Raw genomic sequence first — 26584 nt, 5'->3', positions numbered from 1 at the left:
CGCAACACACCACCCATCACCTTCACGAATGATGACTATGTCGGTGTTTGCCCAAACCAGGACAACCCCATGGTCATTGCGGTGGAGGTACCTAACTGGGAGGCCCACAAGACACTAATCGACCAAGGAAGCTCGGCAGACGTCCTATACTGGCCGACATTCCTAAGGTTAGACATCCCTCATTCTCTCATTCAACCTCACACAGAACCCCTAGTCGATTTTGGAAGGGAGCGAGTCCACACTCGGGGATACATAGAGCTGCTGACAACCTTTAGGACACCTCCCAACTCAAGAAGAACCATGGTCAAATACCTCCTCGTCGATGCCAATGTCGCCACCGGCCCGAAACGGGCTTTCGGCATTCGCGAAGGATGGTTGGACTCGTTTATTTGTTTGAAAAATGTGGATTGCTAGAATTACTTATTCTCAAACTGAGACCTCGTCAAACGAGCAATTTTATTAAAAGGCTCACTAATCCATATTAATCCCAAGCGGGACCCTCCATGGATTAGTGGTTTTCATAAAAGGAGGGTTCGTGGAGTCGCCACCAATGTTTTACTCAAAACATTGGAAAAAGGGATAAGGCAATTGATTTAAAAATCAACTTTGGCCACTACAACCAGAGTTGGGTAAGGGAGTCGGTTACGCGTGGGGAAGGTGTTAGCACCCCACGGCGCCCCTTTCGGGTTCCCTATAACAGATTATTTTTAAAAGAACCGTATAAAATTACTAAATTACCCCTATTTAAGCAATTATAAATTGACTATCTACATGATGACAGTTTAAATATGCACACAGAAAGCAGTAAAAGGAAGGATTGAAGGGAAACCTCTTGAAGCGTGCTTTTTTATAAAAAAAATGAACTGGGAAGCGTTTTGGCGTTCCCACGCTCTACAAGCCCGCTCCTCGCTCTCCTAGAACAAAATTTTAACTAAGGGAATCAAAAAGATTTCCCCTCGACTAGGTTCGATCCTCAAGCAAAATGGCTCGGGGCTCAAGAACTTCGTCGGATCGACTCCCAGAGAGTTTTCTAGGGCAGAACACTGCTCAAAAACCCCAAAATACTCAAGGAGGGAGTCAAAACTGAGTGAAAAAGTGTCCAATGACGTCCAATTGACGTCATATTTATAGGGAATAGGCGCAATACGGCCTACAGGGGCAATACGGCCGTATTGAAATTTTTGAACTTCAATACGGTCGTATTGAAGTTCAATACGGTCGTATTGAAGTTCAGAAATTTCAATACGCCCGTATTGAGTTCGCCGCGGTCGTATTGAAGTGTCAATACGGTCGTACTGACTTCAGTATGGCCGTATTGAAGCTTCAATACGGCCGTATTGAGTTCAGTACGGCCGTATTGGGCTTTTTCCCTCTACTTCTTTATTTTGAGCTATTCTAAGACCTCTGGACCTGCAGAGAACCCTCCTAGGGCCTTCGAGGAGTCCTTCTGGCTGATTATCCTTCAGTCTTCGAGAGTCTTCAAGCTTTATTTCCGACCCGGACAATTTTAGGGGTCTACAGCTGCCCCCCCTTTACTTAGTCGGACGGCCTTTTGGTGTATCGGCTGACAAGTAAAGGAGTTGACCCAATTGTCCGGGTATTGTGCCGACCTTCTGACTTGTAGCGTCTTCCGGTGGAAAAATGTTGAGTAGCCTCTCCAGGTGGGTGCATACCTCGGCGCTTTTGACATCCTCGGTAGCTGAGTTTACCTTCTCTAAGGTCAACTTCACTCGACGCTCGAGCCGGAAGTTGGACATCAACGCGCCTCTGATGACGCTGATGGTTGAGTACCGCCTCTCTAGGCTTAGCTTCACTCTTTGTTCGAGCCGGAAGCTAAGTATCCTTGTGACGACGGTGAGCAGTGTGAGTTTTGCCTCTCCAGGCCTCGCTTTGCTTGTTGCCCAAGCTGGAAGCTGTAAGTACCGTCTCTCCAGGCTTAGCTTTACTCTTTGTTTGAGCCGGAAGCTAAGTACCCTTGTGACAACGGTAAGCAGTGTGTACCCCTTTTCCAGAGATAGCTTCGCTCATTGCCCGAGCCGGAAGCTGCATACCTCCGTGTTTGTGACGACGGGGTAGCGTGAATATCTCCTTTCCAGGGATTTGTGATGATTTTGTCTCCACAGTCCACGATGCTGCTTCGACGGTTGTTTTTCGATTTTGTGCCACTAGGGGCTGGATAACGCAGGGATCCGTCTAGGGGATGTGCAGTTACTCATAGGTTCTTGTGTCCCAACTTTCCATTGCGTAGTTGGTGCCCACTGGGGAATTTTTGATTCCTTTGGGGTGCAGACACAAAGATGCTCTTTCTGATGTGAGCGGTGCCTTACGATTGGCTGACGTCCTTTCGACGTTGGTGGAGTATCCCGGTTATCCTTGTTCGGGTGTCTCTTTTGGTTTTCTGATTTTGCTGCCTCTGTGTAGGCTGTTATCCACTGGGGGATATTGTCGTTGATTTTGATTAGCCTCTTCTGTTAGGCATATCAGCTTGACGTTCAATGATTGGCTGAGAGCCAGATTCCACTTGGGGAATGATTATTGATTTTTATTTTCTTCTCCTTCTGCAGGGATGCCTCTTGAGTAGGCGACTGGGGATTTGGGGATCTTATGTATCCCAGAGTATTATTTAGGAAACCTCTACAGGCTTAGCCTCACTCGACACTTGAGTTGGAGAGCTATCTTCACTGAGGAAGTTTAAGTCCTTTGACTTGGATATTCTGCTTGGGTGATCGTACTTCCATTGAGGATGTCGTCGATCTTGCTTTGATAGCTCTTGTTGGGGATTTTGAGTCCAAGAGCGTGAGTTGAGGTTTCTTTGGGGAGTATTATTTCTGCGAGCCTCTCCAGGCTCAGTTATTCTGAAATGTGGGGGATGAGGAGTATTGTTTCGGCGAGCCTCTCCAGGCTCAGTTATTCTGTGCAAACTGGTTGTTGGATTTTCTGTACCTTTGCCTTTTTTATTTTTTGGCTTTTTCTGTATTTTGCCCCTTTTTTTATGTTTTTTGGCTTTTGCTGTACAGAATTTAAATTGCTAGAGAATTTTGAATTCAAAAGTGGCAAATTTCATTAAAAATGAATTTGTACAAGAAAAATTTGGGAAATGGGGCTAAGCCCAACCAAATTAGTACATGAAAAAGCACTAAAACAGAAGCCAGTCTTCACTCCTCTGCTGGCGGGTCCTGTGGCGAGTCCGGGAAGCGGCGATGCATCCAGACGGAGAGGTTGTCGAACCCCTGCACCAAGGTATCTAGTCGAGCATCGGTACTCTGCTGCCATGTACCGACACTATGCTGAAAAGCATCGAATCGCGTGTCGATGCTCTGCTGAAAAGCATCGAATCGCGTGTCAATGCTCTGCTGCAGTGTGTCGAAGCGGGCGTCAAAGTATCCCCTGTCCGACCGTGACGTGCTAGCCTCTGGCTGCGGGGTGTCGCCTCCCTCAAAGTCGAGATTGTTGAGGAGGTCGTCGAAGGTCTCGAGGCCATCTATTCGCACAAACCCCCCTCCTGGCGATCTAGCGATGATCTTCATGTTGATCAGGGTGGAGGCACCAATCAACTTTGGCGCCAACGCCCCTGGCTCTGCACCATCGGGACATCCCCATGTCTCCGCGAGCTGTGAGAGGAGTGGGGCAACCAAGATGTACCCCTGTCTGGACTCTCCTCCCTCTCGTATCCCAAACTTCTTCACGTGCTCAAGGAAGAAATATCCAGGGTTGGCCTTCCGGCCGGTGGCCATGCAATATAAGGCCAGCAGATCCGGTCGTGTAATCGACTCCTGACTCTTGGACCTGCCATGAATGGTACTGGTGAGGATCTTGTGACAGATCCTAAGAGCAGTCGGGAGCCGGGAGCCCTTTACCCCTGAATGATAATCCCGTCGGCCAGTGAGCAAACTCCACATCTCAACCGGAGTCCACTGATCAGGCCACTCGCATATGGCATCTCGGAAGGCCAGCTGATCAGTGCGGCTGAAAAACCCTGCCTGGACGTTGAACTCGTCCAACGTCAGCGTGCGGTATCCTTCATTCATCCAGAAATCCACCGCGCAAACATCCTCCCCATAGCTGTTAGTCGACTCCGTGACGCCGACTGTGGCCAAGAACTCCTTCGTGGCCGTCAAATATAGCTGGGATGGTGGATTAAGGACAAATCCCCATCCTATGGCGTCGAAGTAGTTCCTGACATCATTCTCCAAGCCCACCGCTTGGAGAAGCTCAAAGTCGAGCACTCTTGACGGCTCGATGGTGAACGTCTCTATGAGCTGCAGCCGGTCTCGGTGTCGGTCTGTCATTACACGTCTGGCCGGGGCTCTCTGCCTTTTGCGAGAAGATTCTGCCATTTCCGATAATCTCTCTAGGAATGCACTCACAAGCAAGGAATGTGGAGAATGAAGAAAGGTATGCAAAATGAGGGAGGGGAAGCCTTTATTTATAGGCAAAATTCCGCCAATACGGCCCGTATTGGATTCAATACGGCCGTATTGGCCTTTCCGTTGATGTACAAAATTTACAACCAATACGGACCGTATTGGATTCAATACGATCGTATTGGGATTCAATACGATCGTACTGGATTTTAATACGCCCGTATTGGAGTTGAAACGTTGTGCTTAACGTTAACTCCAATACGACCGTATTAATACCAATACGGGCGTATTGGATTTTTTCTGATTTTATGGTTTTTTTTTTTTTTTTTTTTTTTTTTTTTTTTTTTTTGATAAACAGAGAATAAGTGGTCTTCTAGTACACCTATCATCTGTATGTATGTATGCGAATGAGATGCACCTAATTCTATTTGATTCAGTTTTTCAAAAGAATTAATCGATGCGTTCTTTGTTTGGATCTTGCCATTCCTCCAGACAGACTGTGCTTTGCCGATTTCTGTAACCGAGGAATGATGCGTATTTGTTTTTTTTTTTGGTGTTATCAACCAAATGATCCTCCCTTCCTTTAGAAGATGTGTCAACCCTCCTATTGACCACTATATCTCCATGTTTCCACTAGATTATTCAAAAATCGTTGGGGACAAGAGAGAAAAGAAGGAAAAGGTATATTTTTCAAAAGTTTGTGTTTTAGAGGGGATTGTTTTATTTTTGAAAAATGGATTTTGTAAGAATGGCTGGCCATGGTAGGCTCATGTGTTTAGGTTTGTTCGATTAAACATTTATGAAGTTAAGCACATCTTCGTTATTAATGATTGTGCTTTGACAACTTGGATAGCTTTTCTTGAGCCCCTTGTTGAATTCGATTGATGGTACCATCATGGATTTATTTTGTTTTTCTTTTTTTTGACGGCCCTAACTTTTGCCTAAAACACCCATTTGTGATGTCTTAGCGGGCTTTTGTTGTTATTCATTATTTTGTAACCCTAATTTTTGCCTAGGTCACCCTTTTGTGGGATTCCTAACGGGTCTTTTGCTCTTATTTTTGCGCAGTCCCCTTTTTGGGTTTCCTGCCGAGCTTATTATATTTAGTATTTCTTAATCCATGATGGCACTTATTGATGCCAAGAAAAGGTGCTCCAAACTGTCATGCACACTTCCACATAAAAATGATGCGGGTTTATTGATTATTAAGACGATCTTAACCTCATTTATGTTCATTCAAACAGGGTTAAATAATGTGGTCTAGAACTTTATTGTAAGCAAGAAAAGAATCAATAAGAAATTAATGAAGAATGATTTTATTCTAATCATAATGGAAACATGTGCCCTATCGAGGCTCGGGGGTCGGGCTGTCCCCGAGGAGTGATCTCTAATAGTCACTGAGTCTATACATCCCTATCGGAAGGAGAAGGACACTTGATGACAACAGCTGGCCTCGACATTTGTGAACCAGCCTTCCTAAAGATCTGGCTTAAAGAACGTCGAGAAGGATTTTGATTCCTCTTCGTTCTTTGATCTTTAACAGGGTTGTATCCTAACCCTTGCTTCCCCGGATTGTCCTTGATAATAGGTAGCTCCGGGATTCCTTGGGAGTATTTGCCCAATCCTTGTCCTGGCAAGTATCCGTTCTTTGTGAGCATATGGGCTACCTTCTTCATTTCTCGGGGAAACGTTTCAACATTGGCAATTTCCAATGCTTGGAAGGCGGTTTCCAAAGCTTCCTCTGCTGCATCCACATAAGGTATGTTGGATGGCTTACTGATGAGTATGTCATCTTCAGCTTGCACGGTCACCAGTTTGTCACCCACGATGAATTTGACTTTTTGGTGGAGCGTAGAGGGTACAGCTTTCGCATCATGAATCCAAGGTCGGCCTAGGAGACAGCTGTATGCAGGAGTAATATCCATCACTTGGAATTCGACGTTGAAGATGGTGGGTCCAATTTGGATTGGAAGATTGACTTCTCCCACCACTTCTCTTTTAGAACCGTCGAAAGCTCGAACGATCATGTTGCTCGGGCGCATTTGGACTCCCTTGATTGCCACTTGATCAAGAGTTCTTTTGGGCATCACATTCAAGGAAGATCCGTTATCCACCAAGACTTTTGCGATGTGGTATTCCTTGCACTTTACAGAGATGTGCAAGGGCTTGTTGTGATTAGGTCCCTCGGCGGGGATTTCTTCATCGGTGAAAGTAAGGTGATCATTAGCCGTGATGTGGCTAACAATTCCCTCAAACTTGTCTTGGGAGATGGTATGCGACACATACGCCTCGTTCAAGACCTTCAACAGAGCTTGCCGATGCGGTTCGGAGCTTAGGATCAACGACAACAAAGTGATCTTTGCTGGTGTCTTGTGAAGTTGATCCACAATGGAGTACTCGCTTTGTTTGATGAATTTTAACAACTCATCAGTCTCCTCCTCGGATTCTCTATCTTCCTCGGTTTTCTCCTTTTCTTTTCCTTTATTCTTGGGAGCTTTATCGTGCAGATCTTCGGGGGTGTAGATCCTGCCACTCCTAGTCATGCCCCCAAGTCCAGCGATGTTGGAGATATCGCTGTCGGCAGAAGAGTGGATGTCGTATATCCACGGCACAGCCTTATTTGTTTTGTAGGGGAAAGGCCTCGGAGCGATGATCCTTAACGGTGTCGGACCTTCCCTTTCGTCTGTCTTGATTACCAACAACGGCGTCGTCGTGTGTTCGCTTTGCGCAGTTGTTGGTTTGCATTTAATGACCAACGGCGTGCGATCCATTCTGAACATACGCATTGATTATTTCTTTCTTTTTATTAACATTTATTATTAAATTACCGGGAGAGATAAATGCAAATGAATGACTATGAGATGCAAAGGCGATAAATCTCAAGAATTCGATTTTATTCATTGAAGAAAGTGTACAACTTTTTATACAATGCTTTGAAGTAATTTTTTACAATAAGAGAAAAGCCGGTAAAAACCCACAGGCGGGTTCATGTTTCTTTGCCACTCATCTTCGGCTTCCTCGATGTGACGACCCATTGCTTTAATCTGTGTATGGACCGCTTGGCTCATATCGTCACTGATTTTCTGAGCCTCCTTCGCTTTCTGAGTATAGTAGTTGATCATGGCCTGTAGCTCATTAAGCTCGTCTTCGGCTCGATCCTTCTCCTCTCGGAGTCTAGCCATTTGTGCTAGTCCCTCTCTCTCCTTTTTGCGGAAATCGGAAAGGTTTGCGGCTTGTTGTTGAGCAACTTCCCGCCATTGTTGTGCATCGGATCGAGTCAAGAGCAGATCTTCTTGCATGTTCTTGATCAACTGAGCCTGCCTTGCATGTTCGGCTTCCAGGTGTGCTATCTTTGCATTGACTTCTTGGAGTTGACTACTCGGTTCAATCTTTGGCATTTTGGATGCCCGCGTAGTCTCCTCGTTGAGGTTAGCACACTCGTCCTTGAGCCGCTCTATCTCGTGGTCTTTCTTCTTGCATTGCCTTTGAAGACCATCAATAGTAAAACTGGATTCTTCATTTTTTTTTCAAGAAACCTCATTTGAGCTTCCATACTTTCCAGCTTTTTGGTCAAGGCGTCGACTTGTTCTTGCATTAACCTCCTTGTGGTTGTGGTTGCGCAAGAGGTGGATGGTTGAGGCACCCCTCTCTCGTTCCTCCATATCTCGTAGTCGGTGGAGGCGGATACCCGAGGCTTTCCAAGCTCGCGATCTCCCTCATAGATTGGTTTCTCCCACGCTCTAATGACAGCATGCATGTCCCTCTGATGTTCGGAATCAAAGGAGAAACACAACCCTCCAAGCTCCTCTTTGGTAAGAACAATTTGAGTCCTCATGAGTTGCCTCATAGCCAATCTAGGTGAATAAGCTATGCAACCTCTGAGGCCCATTAATGGTACGCTTGGATAATTGCCGCATCTTGTTAATACATTGCTTGGACGGAACCAAGGACAAACCCACGTGAAGTGCTCAATACTCCACTGTTCCATCTCTTCCTTCCACTCGGAAGCATACCGGCGGCGTACGGGGATCTTCGAAAAACTTCTCAAAGGGTCGGGCAAAGACCCCATATGACTAGAGGCATAAAAGTGTGTGATGCCCCACACATACAACAAGGAGGTACAGCATCGGATAGTTTTCCCTTGCTTCTGTTGAGATAAGTTGACAGAAAGCAAGGTGTCGGCAAGAATGGCAGGCACGGGACTCTTCATATGTACGTCCCAAGCGAAGAAGGCGTCCATAGCAGCATGGTCCACTGTGTTAGCGTGAAAGGGGAATAGGATCATCCCAAACACGGCTGACGCTAGAGTCTTGTTGAAAGCTAACCAATCTCCCTCATCAGCCAAAGAAGAAAGGTGGTTTTCAATCATAGCAAGCTTCCAACCCTTGATACTGCCGTTCCCCACTAAAGCAGATAATCGTGGCGGTAGTTTGACTTGAGTGGCAACTCTCTCTACGGCCACATGATTTCCATGGAAAATATAGACCCCTGTTGATTTGGGCCATCGAAGCATGAGTTCGTACTCCTCGAGAGTAGGAACTAAGTCAAACTGGGGGAACTCGAAACAATGTAGATCGAGACTCCAAAAGTGGACCAATGCTCTCAGAAAGGATGGATCTACACAAATCTTCATCAAGTCGAGAACTCGTCCATAGGATTTTTCAAACTCCAAACGAGCCTCTCGTGGCATCAAGGTACAGAGGTGATCCAACCTCTCGGCACGGTATAATAAGAAGTCCACTTTCTTTAATTGCCCTTGCAATCCCCTAGATCCCTCCATGATCTACAATAAAATGCATGTTATGAGATGATGGAGATGAATATGCATGCATAGTGTTTATTTAACTAAACATTATCATGTTTCTTGGGATTTTCCTAACATGATGCATGATATTGCTTGGTTTGGGTAAATATCATTTTTTGTATTTTTGTATTTTTTGGGTGAAAAGGGAAACTGCCTACATGAATGTGATGAGGGTAGATGTTAACACCATGCACTAGAAGATCCTTATTTCTATTTATTTTTATTTTACTAAGGATGTTGTATGTTTAAAGAATGCAAACGTATGCTCATACAATGTCACATAGTCAATGCACAGACAATTCACTCATCCACGAACAGTCACGAGCGAATCACGAGGTAGGGGTCTCCTGCAGAAATGGTGCATATTCAAGGTAGGTTCTAACTGTTCTCACCAGTCCAAGGCCCCCAAGGTGCCCCCATTATAGGGATCCAATTCCTCTCGTCGTAGGTCGATGGAAAGTTCCAACGCACCGTCGGACTCAAGTTCATGGTTATCACCTTGAGTGATGTTTTCCGACAACGGTCTACGGGCACCTATAGACCCATTCGACAACCGGCCGTACTAACATCCACTCCCTATGGTTAATCACTCATGCCCCCGGGTATAGAGGGAACTGTTGTGTGCAAAGGTTTGTGTACAGTTTTTATTTCAAACAATTGCGTAAATTTAAAAATACAACAGTTATTAAAGCCAAATAGATAAACATGTTATCATACAAGTGAGGGGTAATGAAGTAATTTTAACTATTATTTGTTAAAAATAATCTGTCACTAAATGGGACTGACTCTCGAGGCTTCCCCAGCAGAGTCGCCATCTGTCGCCACCGGCCCGAAACGGGCTTTCGGCATTCGCGAAGGATGGTTGGACTCGTTTATTTGTTTGAAAAATGTGGATTGCTAGAATTACTTATTCTCAAACTGAGACCTCGTCAAACGAGCAATTTTATTAAAAGGCTCACTAATCCATATTAATCCCAAGCGGGACCCTCCATGGATTAGTGGTTTTCATAAAAGGAGGGTTCGTGGAGTCGCCACCAATGTTTTACTCAAAACATTGGAAAAAGGGATAAGGCAATTGATTTAAAAATCAACTTTGGCCACTACAACCAGAGTTGGGTAAGGGAGTCGGTTACGCGTGGGGAAGGTGTTAGCACCCCACGGCGCCCCTTTCGGGTTCCCTATAACAGATTATTTTTAAAAGAACCGTATAAAATTACTAAATTACCCCTATTTAAGCAATTATAAATTGACTATCTACATGATGACAGTTTAAATATGCACACAGAAAGCAGTAAAAGGAAGGATTGAAGGGAAACCTCTTGAAGCGTGCTTTTTTATAAAAAAAATGAACTGGGAAGCGTTTTGGCGTTCCCACGCTCTACAAGCCCGCTCCTCGCTCTCCTAGAACAAAATTTTAACTAAGGGAATCAAAAAGATTTCCCCTCGACTAGGTTCGATCCTCAAGCAAAATGGCTCGGGGCTCAAGAACTTCGTCGGATCGACTCCCAGAGAGTTTTCTAGGGCAGAACACTGCTCAAAAACCCCAAAATACTCAAGGAGGGAGTCAAAACTGAGTGAAAAAGTGTCCAATGACGTCCAATTGACGTCATATTTATAGGGAATAGGCGCAATACGGCCTACAGGGGCAATACGGCCGTATTGAAATTTTTGAACTTCAATACGGTCGTATTGAAGTTCAATACGGTCGTATTGAAGTTCAGAAATTTCAATACGCCCGTATTGAGTTCGCCGCGGTCGTATTGAAGTGTCAATACGGTCGTACTGACTTCAGTATGGCCGTATTGAAGCTTCAATACGGCCGTATTGAGTTCAGTACGGCCGTATTGGGCTTTTTCCCTCTACTTCTTTATTTTGAGCTATTCTAAGACCTCTGGACCTGCAGAGAACCCTCCTAGGGCCTTCGAGGAGTCCTTCTGGCTGATTATCCTTCAGTCTTCGAGAGTCTTCAAGCTTTATTTCCGACCCGGACAATTTTAGGGGTCTACAGCCAACACATCATACAACATCATCATAGGAAGGCTGACTTTAAAACAACTCAAAGTTGTGGTGTCCACCCCGCATCTGATGATGAAATTCCTAGGAGGTAACAGCCAGATAATCTCGGTCAAGGAAAACCAAAGAACAACTCGGCAATGCTATGCTGAAAGTTTAAAGGCACCATCACCAACAGAGGAGCAACGCCGAGGTGACTCCCCCACTATCGCTCACATAATTCAGGCCAACATTACTAACCTGGATCCGAGGTCGGAGACCCATGACAATCAACCAAGTCCAATTGACGAGCTAGTTGATCTTCAAATCAGAAAACTCCCTGGCCAATGCACCAAAATAAGTCAACATCTCAGCCCGGAACTGCGACAAGAACTCATCACTAAAATCTCCAAAAACGCTGACCTTTTCACGTGGTCCAATGCCGACATGCCAGGTATAGACCCTAACCTCATTTGTCACAGGTTGGCAATCCACAGAGAGGCAAAACTAATGGCTCAGAGGAAATGAAAGGTCAGTGGAGAAAGACGAGAAGCCATCATAGCCGAGACACAAAATCTAATAAGAGTCAGATTCATCCGAGAAGTCCGATACACCACGTGGCTAGCCAATGTAGTGCTCGTCAATGTCGCCACCGGCCCGAAACGGGCTTCCGGCATTCGCGAAGGATGGTTGGACTCTTTTATTTGTTTAAAAATATGGATTGCTAGAATGACTTATTCTCAAACTGAGACCTTGTCAAACGAGCAATTTTATTAAAAGGCTCACCAATCTATGTTAATCCCAAGCGGGACCCTCCATGGATTAGCGGTTTTCATAAAAAGGAAGGGTTCGTGGAGTCGCCACCAATGTTTTACTCAAAACATTGGAAAAAGAAGTTTAAGGCAATCGATTCAAAAATCGACTTCGGCCATGACAACCAGAGTCGGGTAAGGGAGTCGGTTACGCGTGGGGAAGGTGTTAGCACCCCACAGCGCCCCTTTCGGGTTCCCTATGACAGATTATTTAAAAATAATAGTGCAAAATTACTAAATTACCCCTATTTATTCTAAGCAATTATAAATTAACTATCTACATGATGACAGTTTAAATATGCACACAGAAAGCAGTAAAAGGAAGGTCTTAAGAAGAAACCTTTGAAGCGTGCTTTTGTATTTAAGTAAAAATGGGAAGCTTTTTGGCGTTCCCTCGCTCTACAAGCCCGCTCGCTCCCTCCTAGAAAATTTTAACTATGGAAATCCGAAGGATTTCCCTTCGACTCAGTTCGAGACTCAAGCAAAAAAAGCTCAGAACTCGAGAACTTTGTCGGATCAACTCTCCGAGTGATTTCTAGGCAGAGCACTGCTCAAAAAAACCCAGAATACTCAAGAAGAGGGTTAAAACTGTGTGTAAAAGTGTGAAATGACGTCCCATTGACGTCATATTTATAGGGAAGAGGCTCAATACGGTTTATGAGGGTCAATACGGTCAACATTGAAATTTTGAACTAATACGGCCGTATTGAATTCAATACGGCCGTATTGAAGTTCAAAAAACCTCAATACGGCCGTATTGAAGTTCAGTGCGGCCGTATTGAAGTTCAGTGCAGCCGTATTGAATTCAATGCAGCCGTATTGAAGTTCAGAAACTTCAATACGGCCGTATTGAGTTCAGTGCGGCCGTATTGAAGTTCAAAATGTTCAATACGGCCGTACTGAACCTCTGGGAGGCCGTATTGGGCTTCTTTCCTCCCACTTTTCTTATTTTAGCTATCCTAAGACCTCTAGACCTATAGAGAACCCTGGAGAAGAGTCTTATAACCATGGAGAACGAAGGGTAACATCTCGTGCCAGTCTTTAAATGAGACAACCATCTTTTGCACTATTTTCTTGATGTTCTTATTGGTTGCCTCGACTGCCCCATTCATCTTTGGCCGATATGGGGAAGAGTTATGGTGTTGGATCTTGAATTCTTGGCACAGTTCTTCCACCATTTTGTTGTTCAGATTAGATCCATTATCAGTGATGATTCATTTCTCCATGCTTCCACTAGATTATTCTAAAATCTTTTGGGACAAGAGAGAAGAGAAATGAAAGATATTTTTGTTCTGAAGTTTGTGTTTTAGAGGGGATTTATTTTTCAAAAATGGTTTTTATAAGAATGGATGGCCGAGGTAGGCTTATGTGTTTAGGCTTGTTTGATTAAACACTTATGAAGTTAAAAAGTCGTGTTGTGATTCGACAACTTGGATAGCTTCCCTTGAACCTTTCTTTTTGAATTCGGTTCATGGTACCATCATGGATTTATTTTTGTTTTTTGATTGTCCTTATTTTTGCCTAAAACACCCTTTTGTGGCGTTTTAGCGGACCTTTGTTTTTGTTTATTTTTGTAACCCTAACTTTTGCCTAGGTCACCCTTTCGTGGGATTCCTAGCGGGTCTTTTGCTCTTATTTTTGCGCAGTCCCCTTTTTGAGTTTTCTGCCGAGCTTCTTTTATTTTAAAGGATTTATTTTTATCCATGATGGCACTTGTCGAGGCCAAGGGAAGGTGCTCCAAGTTGTCACACACACTTCCACATAAAGAATGATGCGGGTTTATTATTATTAAGATGATTTTAACCTCATTCATGTTTATTCAAACAGGGTTAAAAATAATGTGGTTTAGAATTTTATTATAAGCAAGAAAAGAAGCAATGAAGAATGATTTTATTATAATCATAGTGGAAACATGTGTCCTTATTTCATCACTGATATGGGTCCCAATGTTGACCTCTTATATCTCTTGGCCATGCCCCAAATTCACAGTCTCCAATTTCTCTTGACGAGTTGGAGTAGGCGAGCTTCTCGTTCTAGCAGTCTTTGCAGATCCGGAGAAATGGTCTCCTCATCACTGTCCATCTCAACCCATTTATCCTCAACTTTCGGATCCCGGTCAAAGCGAACAATTACAGACATAATTATTTTATTGGTTCTGTTTAGGTTTAGAATTATTAATGTTAATGAGGAAAGAGAGAAAAGAACAAAAAAGAGAATGATATGTGAAAAATGCCTCTTTATTGATATGTATTAAAACTGTAAAACCCTTATTTACATGAAAAGGTTCTCATGATCTCGGGTACTGATCATGAGTCCCTAAAAGAAAAGAAAAGAAAAATATGAAGGGGCCCTATCGTGGCTTGCCATTCTCTACTCCTGCTTTGGTAGAGGATTCTTGCTCACGTCGGGCGCTGTCGAATCGAAGGTGACCCACCCAACATCAATAAGGTCTTGGACCTTATATTTGAGAACTCTGCAGTTCTCCGTTGAGTGCCCCGGTGCCCCCGAATGGTATAGACATTTATCTTGTGGATTGTACCAATCGGGGTAGGGTGGATCCATTTTCTTTGGTGGAACATAAGCTAGAAGACGTGCTTCCACTAGCTTCGGCAGAAGGTCGCTATATGTGGTCGGAAGTTTATCAAACTTCCTCACAGGGTTGTATTGCGACTTTCCCGACTTCGAAGTGGAAGAAGATGAGGAAATATTTATGGCGTTGACTCCTCCCTCTTTTTTCTTCCCGAAGGCCTTCTTAGCTTCATATGATTGGGAAGGCTTAGCCAGCTTCCCACTTTTAAGTCCTTGTTCCACTCTCTCCCCAATGGTGATGATGTCCGAGAAGAGTGTTGTCGTATTCCCTATCATTTTGTCATAATAGGGACCGGTCAACGAGTTGATGAATAAGGACACCGTCTCCTTATCCGACAGCGGGGGCTCTATCTGTGCCGCCAACTCCCTCCATCGTTGGGCGTACGCCTTGAAAGATTCGTCACTTTTCTTACTCAAGGCTTGAAGATCTGACCTATCGGGTGTTAGGTCGATGTTATATTTATAGCGCTTGAGAAAGGCGTCGGCCAACTGCCTCCATGTATGTACTAGATTTCCATCTAGCTGCATATACCAATTGAGCGCAGTATCGGCTAAGCTCTCTTGGAAGCAATGGATCAAGAGCTTTTCATTTGTGGCATATGCAGCCATTTTGCGACAGTACATGGTGAGATGACTCTTAGGGCAAGTCGATCCCACGTACTTTGGGAAATCCGGCACTTTAAATTTAGGAGGGAATTGGATGTCCCTCACTAAACACATGTCGGCGGCATCTTTGATGTCAAAATCATGCCCCTCCATAGCCCTTAGCCGATCCTCAAGAGCATGGAATTGTTCCTTTGAAACCTCGGGCTCTTTAATCATGATCCCCGCCCCAAGGGGTACAGCTCGTGGAGGTTCTTCCTCATGTTCCTCCTCCTCATGATGATGGGACTCATGGTCACTGTGGTGAGACCCATGTACATTATGGTGACGCATGAGTTCCATCATTTGCGCCATTTGTTCTTTGAGCTGTGAGAGCTCGGCTGTAAGCTTCTTATTTTGGTCCTCTAGCGCTTCCATCTTCTTGATTTTCTGCGCGCGTGTGAGGACAGAGAGATGACCAGCCACTTTCTAAAATGAATGTTTTATTCTAATTAGTTTATTCATGGTATGAATACGCTCTCGATGTGAGCTTGATAAGACTCCATCTTTAAGGCGCTGCCTTTTTAAGATGAAGGTTTATCACCCTCCCTAGCCTATGATCTCTCCCCAACGGAGAAACTCAATAGTCATGGGTCCCTTTTACTCACATCGAGAGGGTATTGGTGATCCTAAAATGAATAATTGATGAGGATGCATGAGGTATTATTGATAATGATGCCTATGCTCCTTACCTTTATTATATTTTCACACATTGGTTTTTCCTCTCATGTCATGACATTTTCATGCATGGGGGTTATTCTTTAGACCTTATCACGAGGTTATTTATTAATGCACAAACAATTGCACATAAGCATTTACACAAACAATTCACTCATCCACGAACAGTCACGAGCGAATCACGAGGTAGGGGTTTCCTGCAGAAAGGTGCATATTCAAGGTGGTTCTAACTGTTCTCACCGGTCTGAGGCCCCCAAGGTGCCCCCATTATAGGGACCCAATTCCTCTCGTCGTAAGCCGATGGAAAGTTCCAACGCACTGTCGGACTCGAGTTCATGGTTATCACCTTGAGTGATGTTTTCCGACAACGGTCTACGGGCACCTATAGACCCATTCGACAACCGGCCGTACTAACATCCACTCCCTATGGCTTACCACTCATGCCCCCGGGTATAGAGGGAACTGTTGTGTGCAAAGATTTGTGTGCAATTTATATTTCAAACAATTGCGAGAATTTAAACATACAACAGTTATTAAAGCCATATAAATAAAGCATGTTATCATACAAACAAGGGGTAATAAAGTAATTTTAACTATTATTTGTTAAAAATAATCTGTCACTAAATGGGACTGACTCTCGAAGCTTCCCCAGCGGAGTCGCCATCTGTCGCCACCGGCCCGAAACGGGCTTTCGGCATTCGCGAAGGATGGTTGGACTCTTTTATTTGTTTAAAAATATGGATTGCTAGAATGACTTATTCTCAAACTGAGACCTTGTCAAACGAGCAATTTTATTAAAAGGCTCACCAATCTATGTTAATCCCAAGCGGGACCCTCCATGGATTAGCGGTTTTCATAAAAAGGAAGGGTTCGTGGAGTCGCCACCAATGTTTTACTCAAAACATTGGAAAAAGAAGTTTAAGGCAATCGATTCAAAAATCGACTTCGGCCATGACAACCAGAGTCGGGTAAGGGAGTCGGTTACGCGTGAGGAAGGTGTTAGCACCCCACAGCGCCCCTTTCGGGTTCCCTATGACAGATTATTTAAAAATAATAGTGCAAAATTACTAAATTACCCCTATTTATTCTAAGCAATTATAAATTAACTATCTACATGATGACAGTTTAAATATGCACACAGAAAGCAGTAAAAGGAAGGTCTTAAGAAGAAACCTTTGAAGTGTGCTTTTGTATTTAAGTAAAACTGGGAAGCTTTTTGGCGTTCCCCTCGCTCTACAAGCCCGCTCGCTCCCTCCTAGAAAATTTTAACTATGGAAATCCGAAGGATTTCCCTTCGACTCAGTTCGAGACTCAAGCAAAAAAAGCTCAGAACTCGAGAACTTTGTCGGATCAACTCTCCGAGTGATTTCTAGGCAGAGCACTGCTCAAAAAAACCCAGAATACTCAAGAAGAGGGTTAAAACTGTGTGTAAAAGTGTGAAATGACGTCCCATTGACGTCATATTTATAGGGAAGAGGCTCAATACGGTTTATGAGGGTCAATACGGTCAACATTGAAATTTTGAACTAATACGGCCGTATTGAATTCAATACGGCCGTATTGAAGTTCAAAAAACCTCAATACGGCCGTATTGAAGTTCAGTGCGGCCGTATTGAAGTTCAGTGCAGCCGTATTGAATTCAATGCAGCCGTATTGAAGTTCAGAAACTTCAATACGGCCGTATTGAGTTCAGTGCGGCCGTATTGAAGTTCAAAATGTTCAATACGGCCGTACTGAACCTCTGGGAGGCCGTATTGGGCTTCTTTCCTCCCACTTTTCTTATTTTAGCTATCCTAAGACCTCTAGACCTATAGAGAACCCTCCTTGGGCCTTCTGGAAGTCCTTCTGGCTGATCTTCCTTCAGTCTTTGAGAGTCTTCAAGCTTTATTTCCGACCCGGACAATTTTAGGGGTCTACAGTCAAAAAGAACTCAGGGAAGTGGCGTATGTGCGTCGACTACACCGACCTGAACAAAGCTTGCCCCAAAGACGCCTACCCCCTACCAAGCATTGAAAGGTTGGTCGATGGAGCATCCGGTCACGCCCTTCTCAACTTTCTGGATGCATACTCTGGATACAATCAAATTATGATGTACCCACCAGACGAGGAGCACAGGACTTTCATCACTGATCATGCCAACTTTTGCTACTGCGTGATGCCTTTCGGCCTCAAAAATGCAGGAGTTACTTATCAAAGGCTGATGGACAAGGTCTTCCACCAGCAGATCGGTCAAAACATGGAAGTCTATGTAGACGACATGGTCGTGAAAACCACATCTGTCGACGCCCATGTTGCTAACCTAGCCGAGGTGTTCAACCAGATACGAAAACACAACATGCGCTTAAACCCCGAAAAGTGCATTTTCGGGGTCTAGGGAGGTAAGTTCCTCGGCTTCATGATCACCCATAGGGCTATTGAAGCCAACCCAGAAAAGTGCAAAGCCATCATACAGATGCATAGCCCCCAAAATGTCAAGGATGTCCAACGCTTGGCAGGAAGGTTACTCTCTCTCTCTCATTTCATTCCCAGGTTGGCGGAGACAGCAGGACCCATCTTTCACCCTACTACGCAAGCCAAAGCACTTTGAGTGGACTAACCAATGTGAAGAAGCTTTCAAAAGCTTCAAAGATTTCCTTGCCACCCCACCAGTCCTACAGAGGCCGAATCATCACTCTGACCTCCTTTTGTATTTGGCAGTCAGTGAAAGTGCAATCAGCGCGGTTATGGTACAAGAGTGCGAAAAAAACCAAACTCGTATATACTACATTAGTCGAGTTGTCCAAGACACAGAGAAGAGGTACCAAACGATTGAGAAGTTGGCCTTAGCATTGGTCACCTCGGCCCGACGTCTTCGGCCCTATTTCCAAAGTCACCAAGTCGTGGTAAAAATGGATTACCCAATCAAACAAATACTGAGAAAGCCAGAACTCGTAGGGCGCATGATTGCATGGTCAGTAGAGCTATCTAAGTTTGGAATCTGATATGAAAATTGGGGCCCTTTGAAAGCCCAATGCCTAGCAGATTTTATGGTCGAGCTCACCCCAATCTTAGTAGAAGAAGAGCAGGTATGGACTTTATATGTTGATGGATCTTCCAAAACTAAAGGTGTTGGTGCATGTATCATTTTAGAAGGGACAAACAACGTCACCATAGAACAATCTCTAAAATTCAGGTTCAAGATCACCAACAACCAAGCAGAATACAAAGCACTACTAGTAGGATTGAGGCTGGCCCGAGACATCGGAGCACAAAGGGTGAGTTGCAACAGTGACTCAAAACTCATGGTAGAACAGCTCAACGAGACCTACCAGACAAAGGACACACTACTACAGAGGCACTATCACACAGTGTCCTAATAGGTCTTATCCTTCGAGGAGTTCAACATACATCATGTACCCTGAGAGAAGAATGTTAGGGCCGACCTCCTGTCCAAGCTCACCAACACAAAGCGCCCCAGGCAACATCAGACCATAATCTAAGAGACCCTCAACTCTCCCAGTCTAGATGACAAAGTCGTCAATACCAATGTCATTGAAGACAAGGAATGGATGACAGACATATGGAACTACTTAAAGGAAGGGATACTACCCGAAGACAAAGACGAAGCTCGGAAGATGAGGGTAAGATCATCTAAATTTGTCATCATTACAGGTGAACTTTTCAAACGAGGCATCTCAGCTCCCCTGCTAAAATGCCTAACCAAGTCCCAGGCTGCCTATTACTGGCCCACACTGAAGTCAAACTGCAAAGATTACGTACAAAGGTGCAAAGAATGCCAGCAATTCGGTAATGCACATCGGTAGCCACCCGAAGTCCTCCACAAAATGGCATCCCCATGGCCCTTTGCCTAGTGGAGAATGGACATCCTCGGACCATTTCCCCCGTGAAAGGCCAACTAAAATTCCTCCTCGTCGCCATCAACTACTTCACCAAGTGGATCAAGGCCTGCCCACTCGCCAAAATCACCACCGAGAACGTGCAAAGTTCACCTGGAAGAACATCATTTGCAGGTTCGGTATCTCGCACTCTCTCATCACCGATAATGGCAGGCAATTCATCGCACAGAGCTTCGAGAGCTTCCTCCGAGTGCTCGGCATCAAGCACCTCCCCATCTCGGTAGAACATCCCCAAACCAACGGCCAAGCCGAAGCTGTGAACAAGGTCATACTCCGAGAACTCAAAAAGCGACTAGGGAGCGCCAAGGGACAATGGGTTGACGAGCTCCCCAGCATTCTCTGGGCATATCATTGCACTCCTCAATCAACAACTCAAGAAAATCCTTACAAGCTGACCTATAGAGCCGACACCATGATCCCAGTCGAGGTTGGCGAGACGTCTCATCGGCGTCATACCTTTGAAAGTGAGCAAAACACTCAAGAAACAACAACCAACCTCGACCTAATAGACGAACTCAGAGAAGACGCTCGGATTCAAGAAGAAGCATGCAAACTCCACGCTTCTAGACACTACAACACTAAGGTCCGACCGAGGGCCTTCCGAGCAGGAGACCTCGTCTGGCGACTACAAGGTGAGGCGAGGAGAGACCCATCAGAAGGAAAACTCGCACCTATTTGGGATGGCCCGTTCTGAGTTATCGAAGACTTAGAAAATAGAGCATACGACTAAAGGAGCTCAACGGAAAAACCGTCCCGAGAACATGGAATGCCACTCACCTTAAATTCTATTTTAGCTAAGTTGTAAAAATGGGGCGTTGCACTCTTTTCCCTACGTAGTCTTTTTTACCAAAAAATAGAAAAATGGGTTTTGGCTGAGAGGATTTTTAACGAGGCACACCCACAACATCAATAAGAATGACTCACTTTACTCATACTTCTTCAATCTCACATTGTCTAACCTATATTGAGCCAAGGTCGAATTCGAACCTTGGCACGATTCACATTAAGTCAAGGTCGAATTCGAACCTTCGCACGATTTATATTAAGCCAAGGTCGAATTCAAACCTTGGCACGATTTATATTAAGCCAAGGTCGAATTCGAACCTTGGGACGATTTATATTAAGCGATGTCGCCACCGGCCCAAACAGGCCTCGGCAGTCGCGAAGACGGTCGAGCTCGCTTTTATTTTAGTTTTGAAAATGTATTGGATTATTAGAACGACTTGTTCTCAAACTGAGACCTTGTCGATCTTATCCAATTTATTTATTAAATGTCTCACCAATCCATGTTAATCCCAAGCGGGACCCTCCATGAATTAGTGGTTTTCGCAAAAGGAGGGTTCGTGGAGTCGCCACCAATGTTTTACTCAAAACATTGGAAAAAGGGATAAGGCAATTGATTTTATTTTTATGTTTTTATTGGTCATGAAGCCCACCATGAAGAACCTCTTGATTTGAGGTCAAATCCTTTTCAAGAGGGAGAGAATGATGGAATAACACTAAGGCCGAGAAGACCAAGAGGTGATATACTAAAGGAGGCAAGAGGAATGGGATAGTGAGGCCATTTTTGGACCTTAGCTCCTATGTTTTTTTTTAGCATTTATTTTATTTCCTATTTTACCCTTGTATTTTGGGGTATTTTAGTCATAGGATTTATTTTCTTTGTATTTCCTATTTTACCCTTGTATTATGGGGTGCTTTAGAAGATTAGGTTTTTAATTTGGGCTAGGGTATTACACTAGAAGGGTGACACATTTTTGGTGAGTTTTGGATCTATTTTTGGTGATAGAAAGGCTTAGGCCCAAGTGGAGGGCAAAGGTTGCATGATCATATCATACACCTTGATGTAGCCAATCTAGACCCATAGATTCCAAACTTGGTCACCAAGTAGCATCTAGGGTTCATTTGGCATGTCATTTGGAGTGCATTTGCCTTGTGAATTTCGGCCATGCACACTCCAAATGCAACCCTAGATGCCTCCCCTCCTATAAATACCCAACACCCCACCACTTGTAAATACTTTGGATTATATGAATTTGAGTGAGCCTTTTGTGCCTCAAATCCTCTTCCTTAGTCACTAGGTTAGTTTCGGCTAGCCACCTTCATTCTCCACCCTTGGAGAGTGAAACCCTAGATTGGCCTCCATCTACACTTGTAGTGAGCCAACCTTGTGAGCACCAAACACCATATGCTTCCGCCTTCCATATACACTTCCGCCCAAACACCACCTTTTCACGCCTATCTTCCTTTCTCCACCATAAACCTCCCTTTGTCCAACCTTTGATGAGCCTAGATCAAGGGCAAGGAGTCTCCTTTCAACCACTATCATCATCCATGGAAGGAACTACTCCATCACCATATATCAATATTCAAAAAATAGAACATCATACCATATATCAATGCTCAAAACAAAACATCATACCACCAATGTACTAGACCAAAATCATTCAACCACAATATATCAGAATTTAAACTTCAAATTTCACCTAAAATCAAATTGTTCAACAACAGAAAACAATAAAATTGTTCCGAAATTAAAATGATTACAACCCAATCGAAATTAAAATTTTAAAAACTAGAAATTTAAACTTCCTAATTAAAACAAAACATAACAGAACACTAATCAATCTGAGTCTTCAGGCATCCCAAGGTGAGTCTTAAGTCGATTAATTTCATGATCAAAGGTATCAAATCGATCAAGAATACCCGAATAGATTGACTCATGTCTTCTAGACGTGTCCAAAACAGCATCAAGCTTATTAATCATAATTTGCTCGAATGGAGAGAATGGTTTAGGCTCCGCCTCTTGCTCTGTCAGGTTCAACTTCAACCTGTGGTGGCTGGTCCTCATCATGAGATGGAACGCCATCCTCATCTGTTGCCGGTTCAGGGGTTGGAGGTACATCTCCTTTGAATACCCACTTATCTTCCTGTTTTAGCATCCCCATGTGATGCAAGGAAGATTTCTCAATTTTGTTAGAGGCATGGAGAATAATTTTCTTCTCCCCTGTCAATTCTACCCTTGCATTCTCAAAAATTTTAGACAGCAACAAGGCATAAGGAATTGGACCATCCTCTTTCCTTCTCGCCTTCCACATGCAGTCATTCACCACTGACACCCAATCAATCTTAATTTTCTTTTTAATCACATGCATTAGTGTCGCCACCGGCCCGAAACGGGGCTTTCGGCATTCGCGAATGATGGTTGGACTCGTTTATTTGTTTAAAGTATGGATTGCTAGAATGACTTATTCTCAAACTGAGACCTCGTCAAACGAGCAATTTTATTAAAATGGTTCACCAATCCATATTAATCCCAAGCGGGACCCTCCATGGATTAGTGGTTTTCGCAAAAGGAGGGTTCTTTGGAGTCACCACCAATGTTTTACTCAAAACATTGGAAAAAGGGATAAGGCAATCGATTCAAAAATCGACTTCGGCCATTACAACCAGAGTCGGGTAAGGGAGTCGGTTACGCGTGGGGAAGGTGTTAGCACCCCACAGCGACCCTTTCGGGTTCCCTATGACAGATTATTTCTAAAATAATAGCGTAAAATTACTAAATTACCCCTATTTATTCTAAGCAATTATAAATTAACTATCTACATGATGACAGTTTAAATATGCACACAGAAAGCAGTAAAAGGAAGGATTTAAGAAGAAACCTTTGAAGCGTGCTTTTATATATTTCGTAAAACTGGGAAGCTTTTTGGCGTTCCCTCGCTCTACAAGCCCGCTCGCTCCCTTCTATAAAATTTTGACTACGGAAATCCGGAGGATTTCCCTTCGACTAGGTTCGATCCTCAAGCAAAATGGCTCGGGGCTCAAGAACTTCGTCGGATCAACTCTCCGAGTGATTTCTAGGGCAGAACACTGCTCAAAAACCCCAGAATACTCAAGGAGAGGGTTGAAACTATGTTCCAAAGTGTCCAATGACGTCCAATTGACGTCATATTTATAGGGAACAGGCCCAATACGGGCTACAGAATCAATACGGCCGTATTGAAATTTTTGAACTTCAATACGGCCGTATTGAGTTCAATACGGCCGTATTGAAGCTCAGAAATTTCAATACGGCCGTATTGAGTTCACTGCGGCTGTATTGAAGCTTCAATACGGCCGTATTGATTTCAGTACGGCCGTATTGAAGTTCAGAAACTTCAATACGGCGTATTGAGTTCACTGCGGCCATATTGAAGCTTCAATACGGCCGTATTAAGTTTAGTACGGCCGTATTGGGCTTCATTCCCTCCACTTCCTTATTTTAAGCTACTCTAAGACCTCTAAATCTACAGATAGCCATCCTATGGTCTTCTAGGAGTCCTTCTGGCTGACTTTCCTTCGATCTTTGAGGGTCTTCGAGTTTTATTTTCGACCCGGACAATTTTAGGGGTCTACAACTGCCCCCCCTTTACTTAGTCAAACGGCCTTTTGGTGTACCGGCTGACAAGTAAAGGAGTTGACCCAATTGTCCGGGTGATGTGCCAACCTTCTGACTTGTAGCGTCTTCCGGTGGAAAATTGTTGAGTAGCCTCTCCAGGTTGTTGCATACCTCGGCGCTTCTGACAACCTCGGTAGCTAAGTTTACCCTCTCCAGGGTCAACTTCACTCGATGCCCGAGCTGGAAGTTGAACACCAATGTGCCTCTGACGACGCTGATGGTTGAGTACTGTCTCTCCAGACCTTGAGTACTGTCTCTCCAGACCTTGAGTACCGTCTCTCCAGACTCTGAGTATCGTCTCTCCAGACTTTGAGTACCGTCTCTCCAGACTTTGAGTATCGTCTCTCCAGACTTTGTTTGAGTACCGTCTCTCCAGACTTTGTTTGAGTACTGTCTCTCCAGACTTTGAGTACTGTCTCTCCAGACCTTGAGTACCGTCTCTCCAGACTCTGAGTATCGTCTCTCCAGACTTTGAGTACCGTCTCTCCAGACTTTGAGTATCGTCTCTCCAGACCTTGTTTGAGTACCGTCTCTCCAGACTCTGAGTATCGTCTCTCCAGACTTTGAGTACCGTCTCTCCAGACTTTGAGTATCGTCTCTCCAGACTTTGTTTGAGTACCGTCTCTCCAGACCTTGTTTGAGTATCGTCTCTCCAGACTTTGTTTGAGTATCGTCTCTCCAGACTTTGTTTGAGTATCGTCTCTCCAGACTTTGTTTGAGTATCGTCTCTCCAGACTTTGTTTGAGTATCGTCTCTCCAGACCTTGTTTGAGTACCGTCTCTCCAGACCTTGTTTGAGTACCGTCTCTCCAGACCTTGTTTGAGTACCGTCTCTCCAGACCTTGTTTGAGTACCGTCTCTCCAGACTTTGTTTGAGTACCGTCTCTCCAGACTTTGTTTGAGTACCGTCTCTCCAGACCTTGTTTGAGTACCGTCTCTCCAGACCTTGTTTGAGTACCGTCTCTCCAGACCTTGTTTGAGTACCGTCTCTCCAGACTTTGTTTGAGTACCGTCTCTCCAGACCTCGTTTGAGTACCGTCTCTCCAGACTTTGTTTGAGTACTGTCTCTCCAGACCTTGTTTGAGTACCGTCTCTCCAGACCTTGTTTGAGTACCGTCTCTCCAGACTTTGTTTGAGTACCGTCTCTCCAGACTTCGTTTGAGTACCGTCTCTCCAGACTTTGCCTCTCAAAATGAGGTAGTTGAGTATAGTTTGTCTCCACAGTCCACAATGCTGCTTCGACGGTTTGTTTTTCTGATTTTGTGCCGCTGAGGGCTGGATAACGCAGGGATCCGTCTAAGGGATGTGCAGTCATTCATAGGTTCTTGTGTCCCAACTTGCATTGCTTAGTTTGGTACCCATGGGAATTTTTGACTCCTTGGGGTGTAGACACAGATGCTCTCTCTCTGAGTTGAGCGATGCCTTATGTTTGGCTGACGTCCTTTTGACGTGAGTGGAGTATCCCGGTTGTCCTTATTCGGGTATCTCTTTTGGGTTTTCTGATTTTTGTTGCCTCTGTGTAGGCTGTTATCCGCTGGGGATTCTGTCGTTGATTTTGATTAGCCTCTTCTGTTAGGTGTATCAGCTTGACGTTCAATGATTGGCTAAAAAGCCAAATTCCGCTTGGGGAATTGTTATTGATTTTTTTCTTTTTTTGGGTTTTCCTTTTTGAAGGAGTGCCTCTTGTGTAGGCGACTGGGGATTTGAAGTTCAGTGTTCGGCTGAGTGCCAGATTCCGCTTGGGGAATACTTATTGATATTTTTTTGATTTTTCTCTTTTTGCAGGGATGCCTCTGAGTAGGCGATTGGGGAATGAGGGATCTTATGTATCCCAGAGTATTATTTAGGAAGCCTCTGCAGGCTTAGCCTCACTCAACACTTGAGTTGGAGAGCTATCTTCACTGAGGAAGTTTAAGTCCTTTGACTTGGATATTCTGCTTGGGAGATCGTACTTCCATTGGGGATTTTGACGATCTTGCTTTGGTAACTCTCGCTGGGGATTTGTTCCGTGAGCTTGAGTTGAGGTTTCTCTGGGGAGTATTATTTCTGCGAGCCTCTCCAGGCTCAATTATTCTTTGATGTGGAGTATTATTTTGGCGAGCCTCTCCAGGCTCAATTATTCTGAATGAGTATTGTTTCGGCAAGCCTCTCCAGGCTCAGTTATTTCTGAGAGAGTATTATTTCAGTAAGCCTCTCCAGGCTCAGTTATTCTGAAAGAGTATTATTTCAGCAAGCCTCTCCAGGCTCAATTATTCTGAGAGTATTATTTCGGCGAGCCTCTCCAGGCTCAGTTATTCTGAAAGATGTGAAATCTTTGTCTTTTTTGTCGACTTTTGACTTTTTCTGTATGTTTGCCTTTTTTGTCAT

General features: G+C 44.3%; 1 protein-coding gene across 1 annotated transcript; it reads left to right on the top strand.

Moving 5' to 3' along the window:
• The first annotated feature begins 18907 nt into the window (after window positions 1–18907).
• LOC145952291 (uncharacterized) lies at window positions 18908–19237 on the top strand. Its single transcript, XM_083064630.1, has one exon. It carries the CDS (start codon window positions 18908–18910, stop codon window positions 19235–19237), a length of 330 nt encoding a protein of 109 aa, XP_082920756.1.
• Window positions 19238–26584: the final 7347 nt, after the last annotated feature.

This window comes from Cajanus cajan, chromosome 10, assembly GCF_000230855.2.
Source record: "Cajanus cajan strain Asha chromosome 10, NIPB_CcT2T_4, whole genome shotgun sequence".
Classification (NCBI taxonomy): domain Eukaryota; kingdom Viridiplantae; phylum Streptophyta; class Magnoliopsida; order Fabales; family Fabaceae; genus Cajanus; species Cajanus cajan.
This window is presented reverse-complemented; position numbering and strand designations above follow the sequence as displayed.

Coding starts and splice junctions, on each gene's coding strand:
- LOC145952291 (XM_083064630.1), top strand. CDS start 18,908: ATGGTCGAGCTCACCCCAATCTTAGTAGAAGAAGAGCAGGTATGGACT.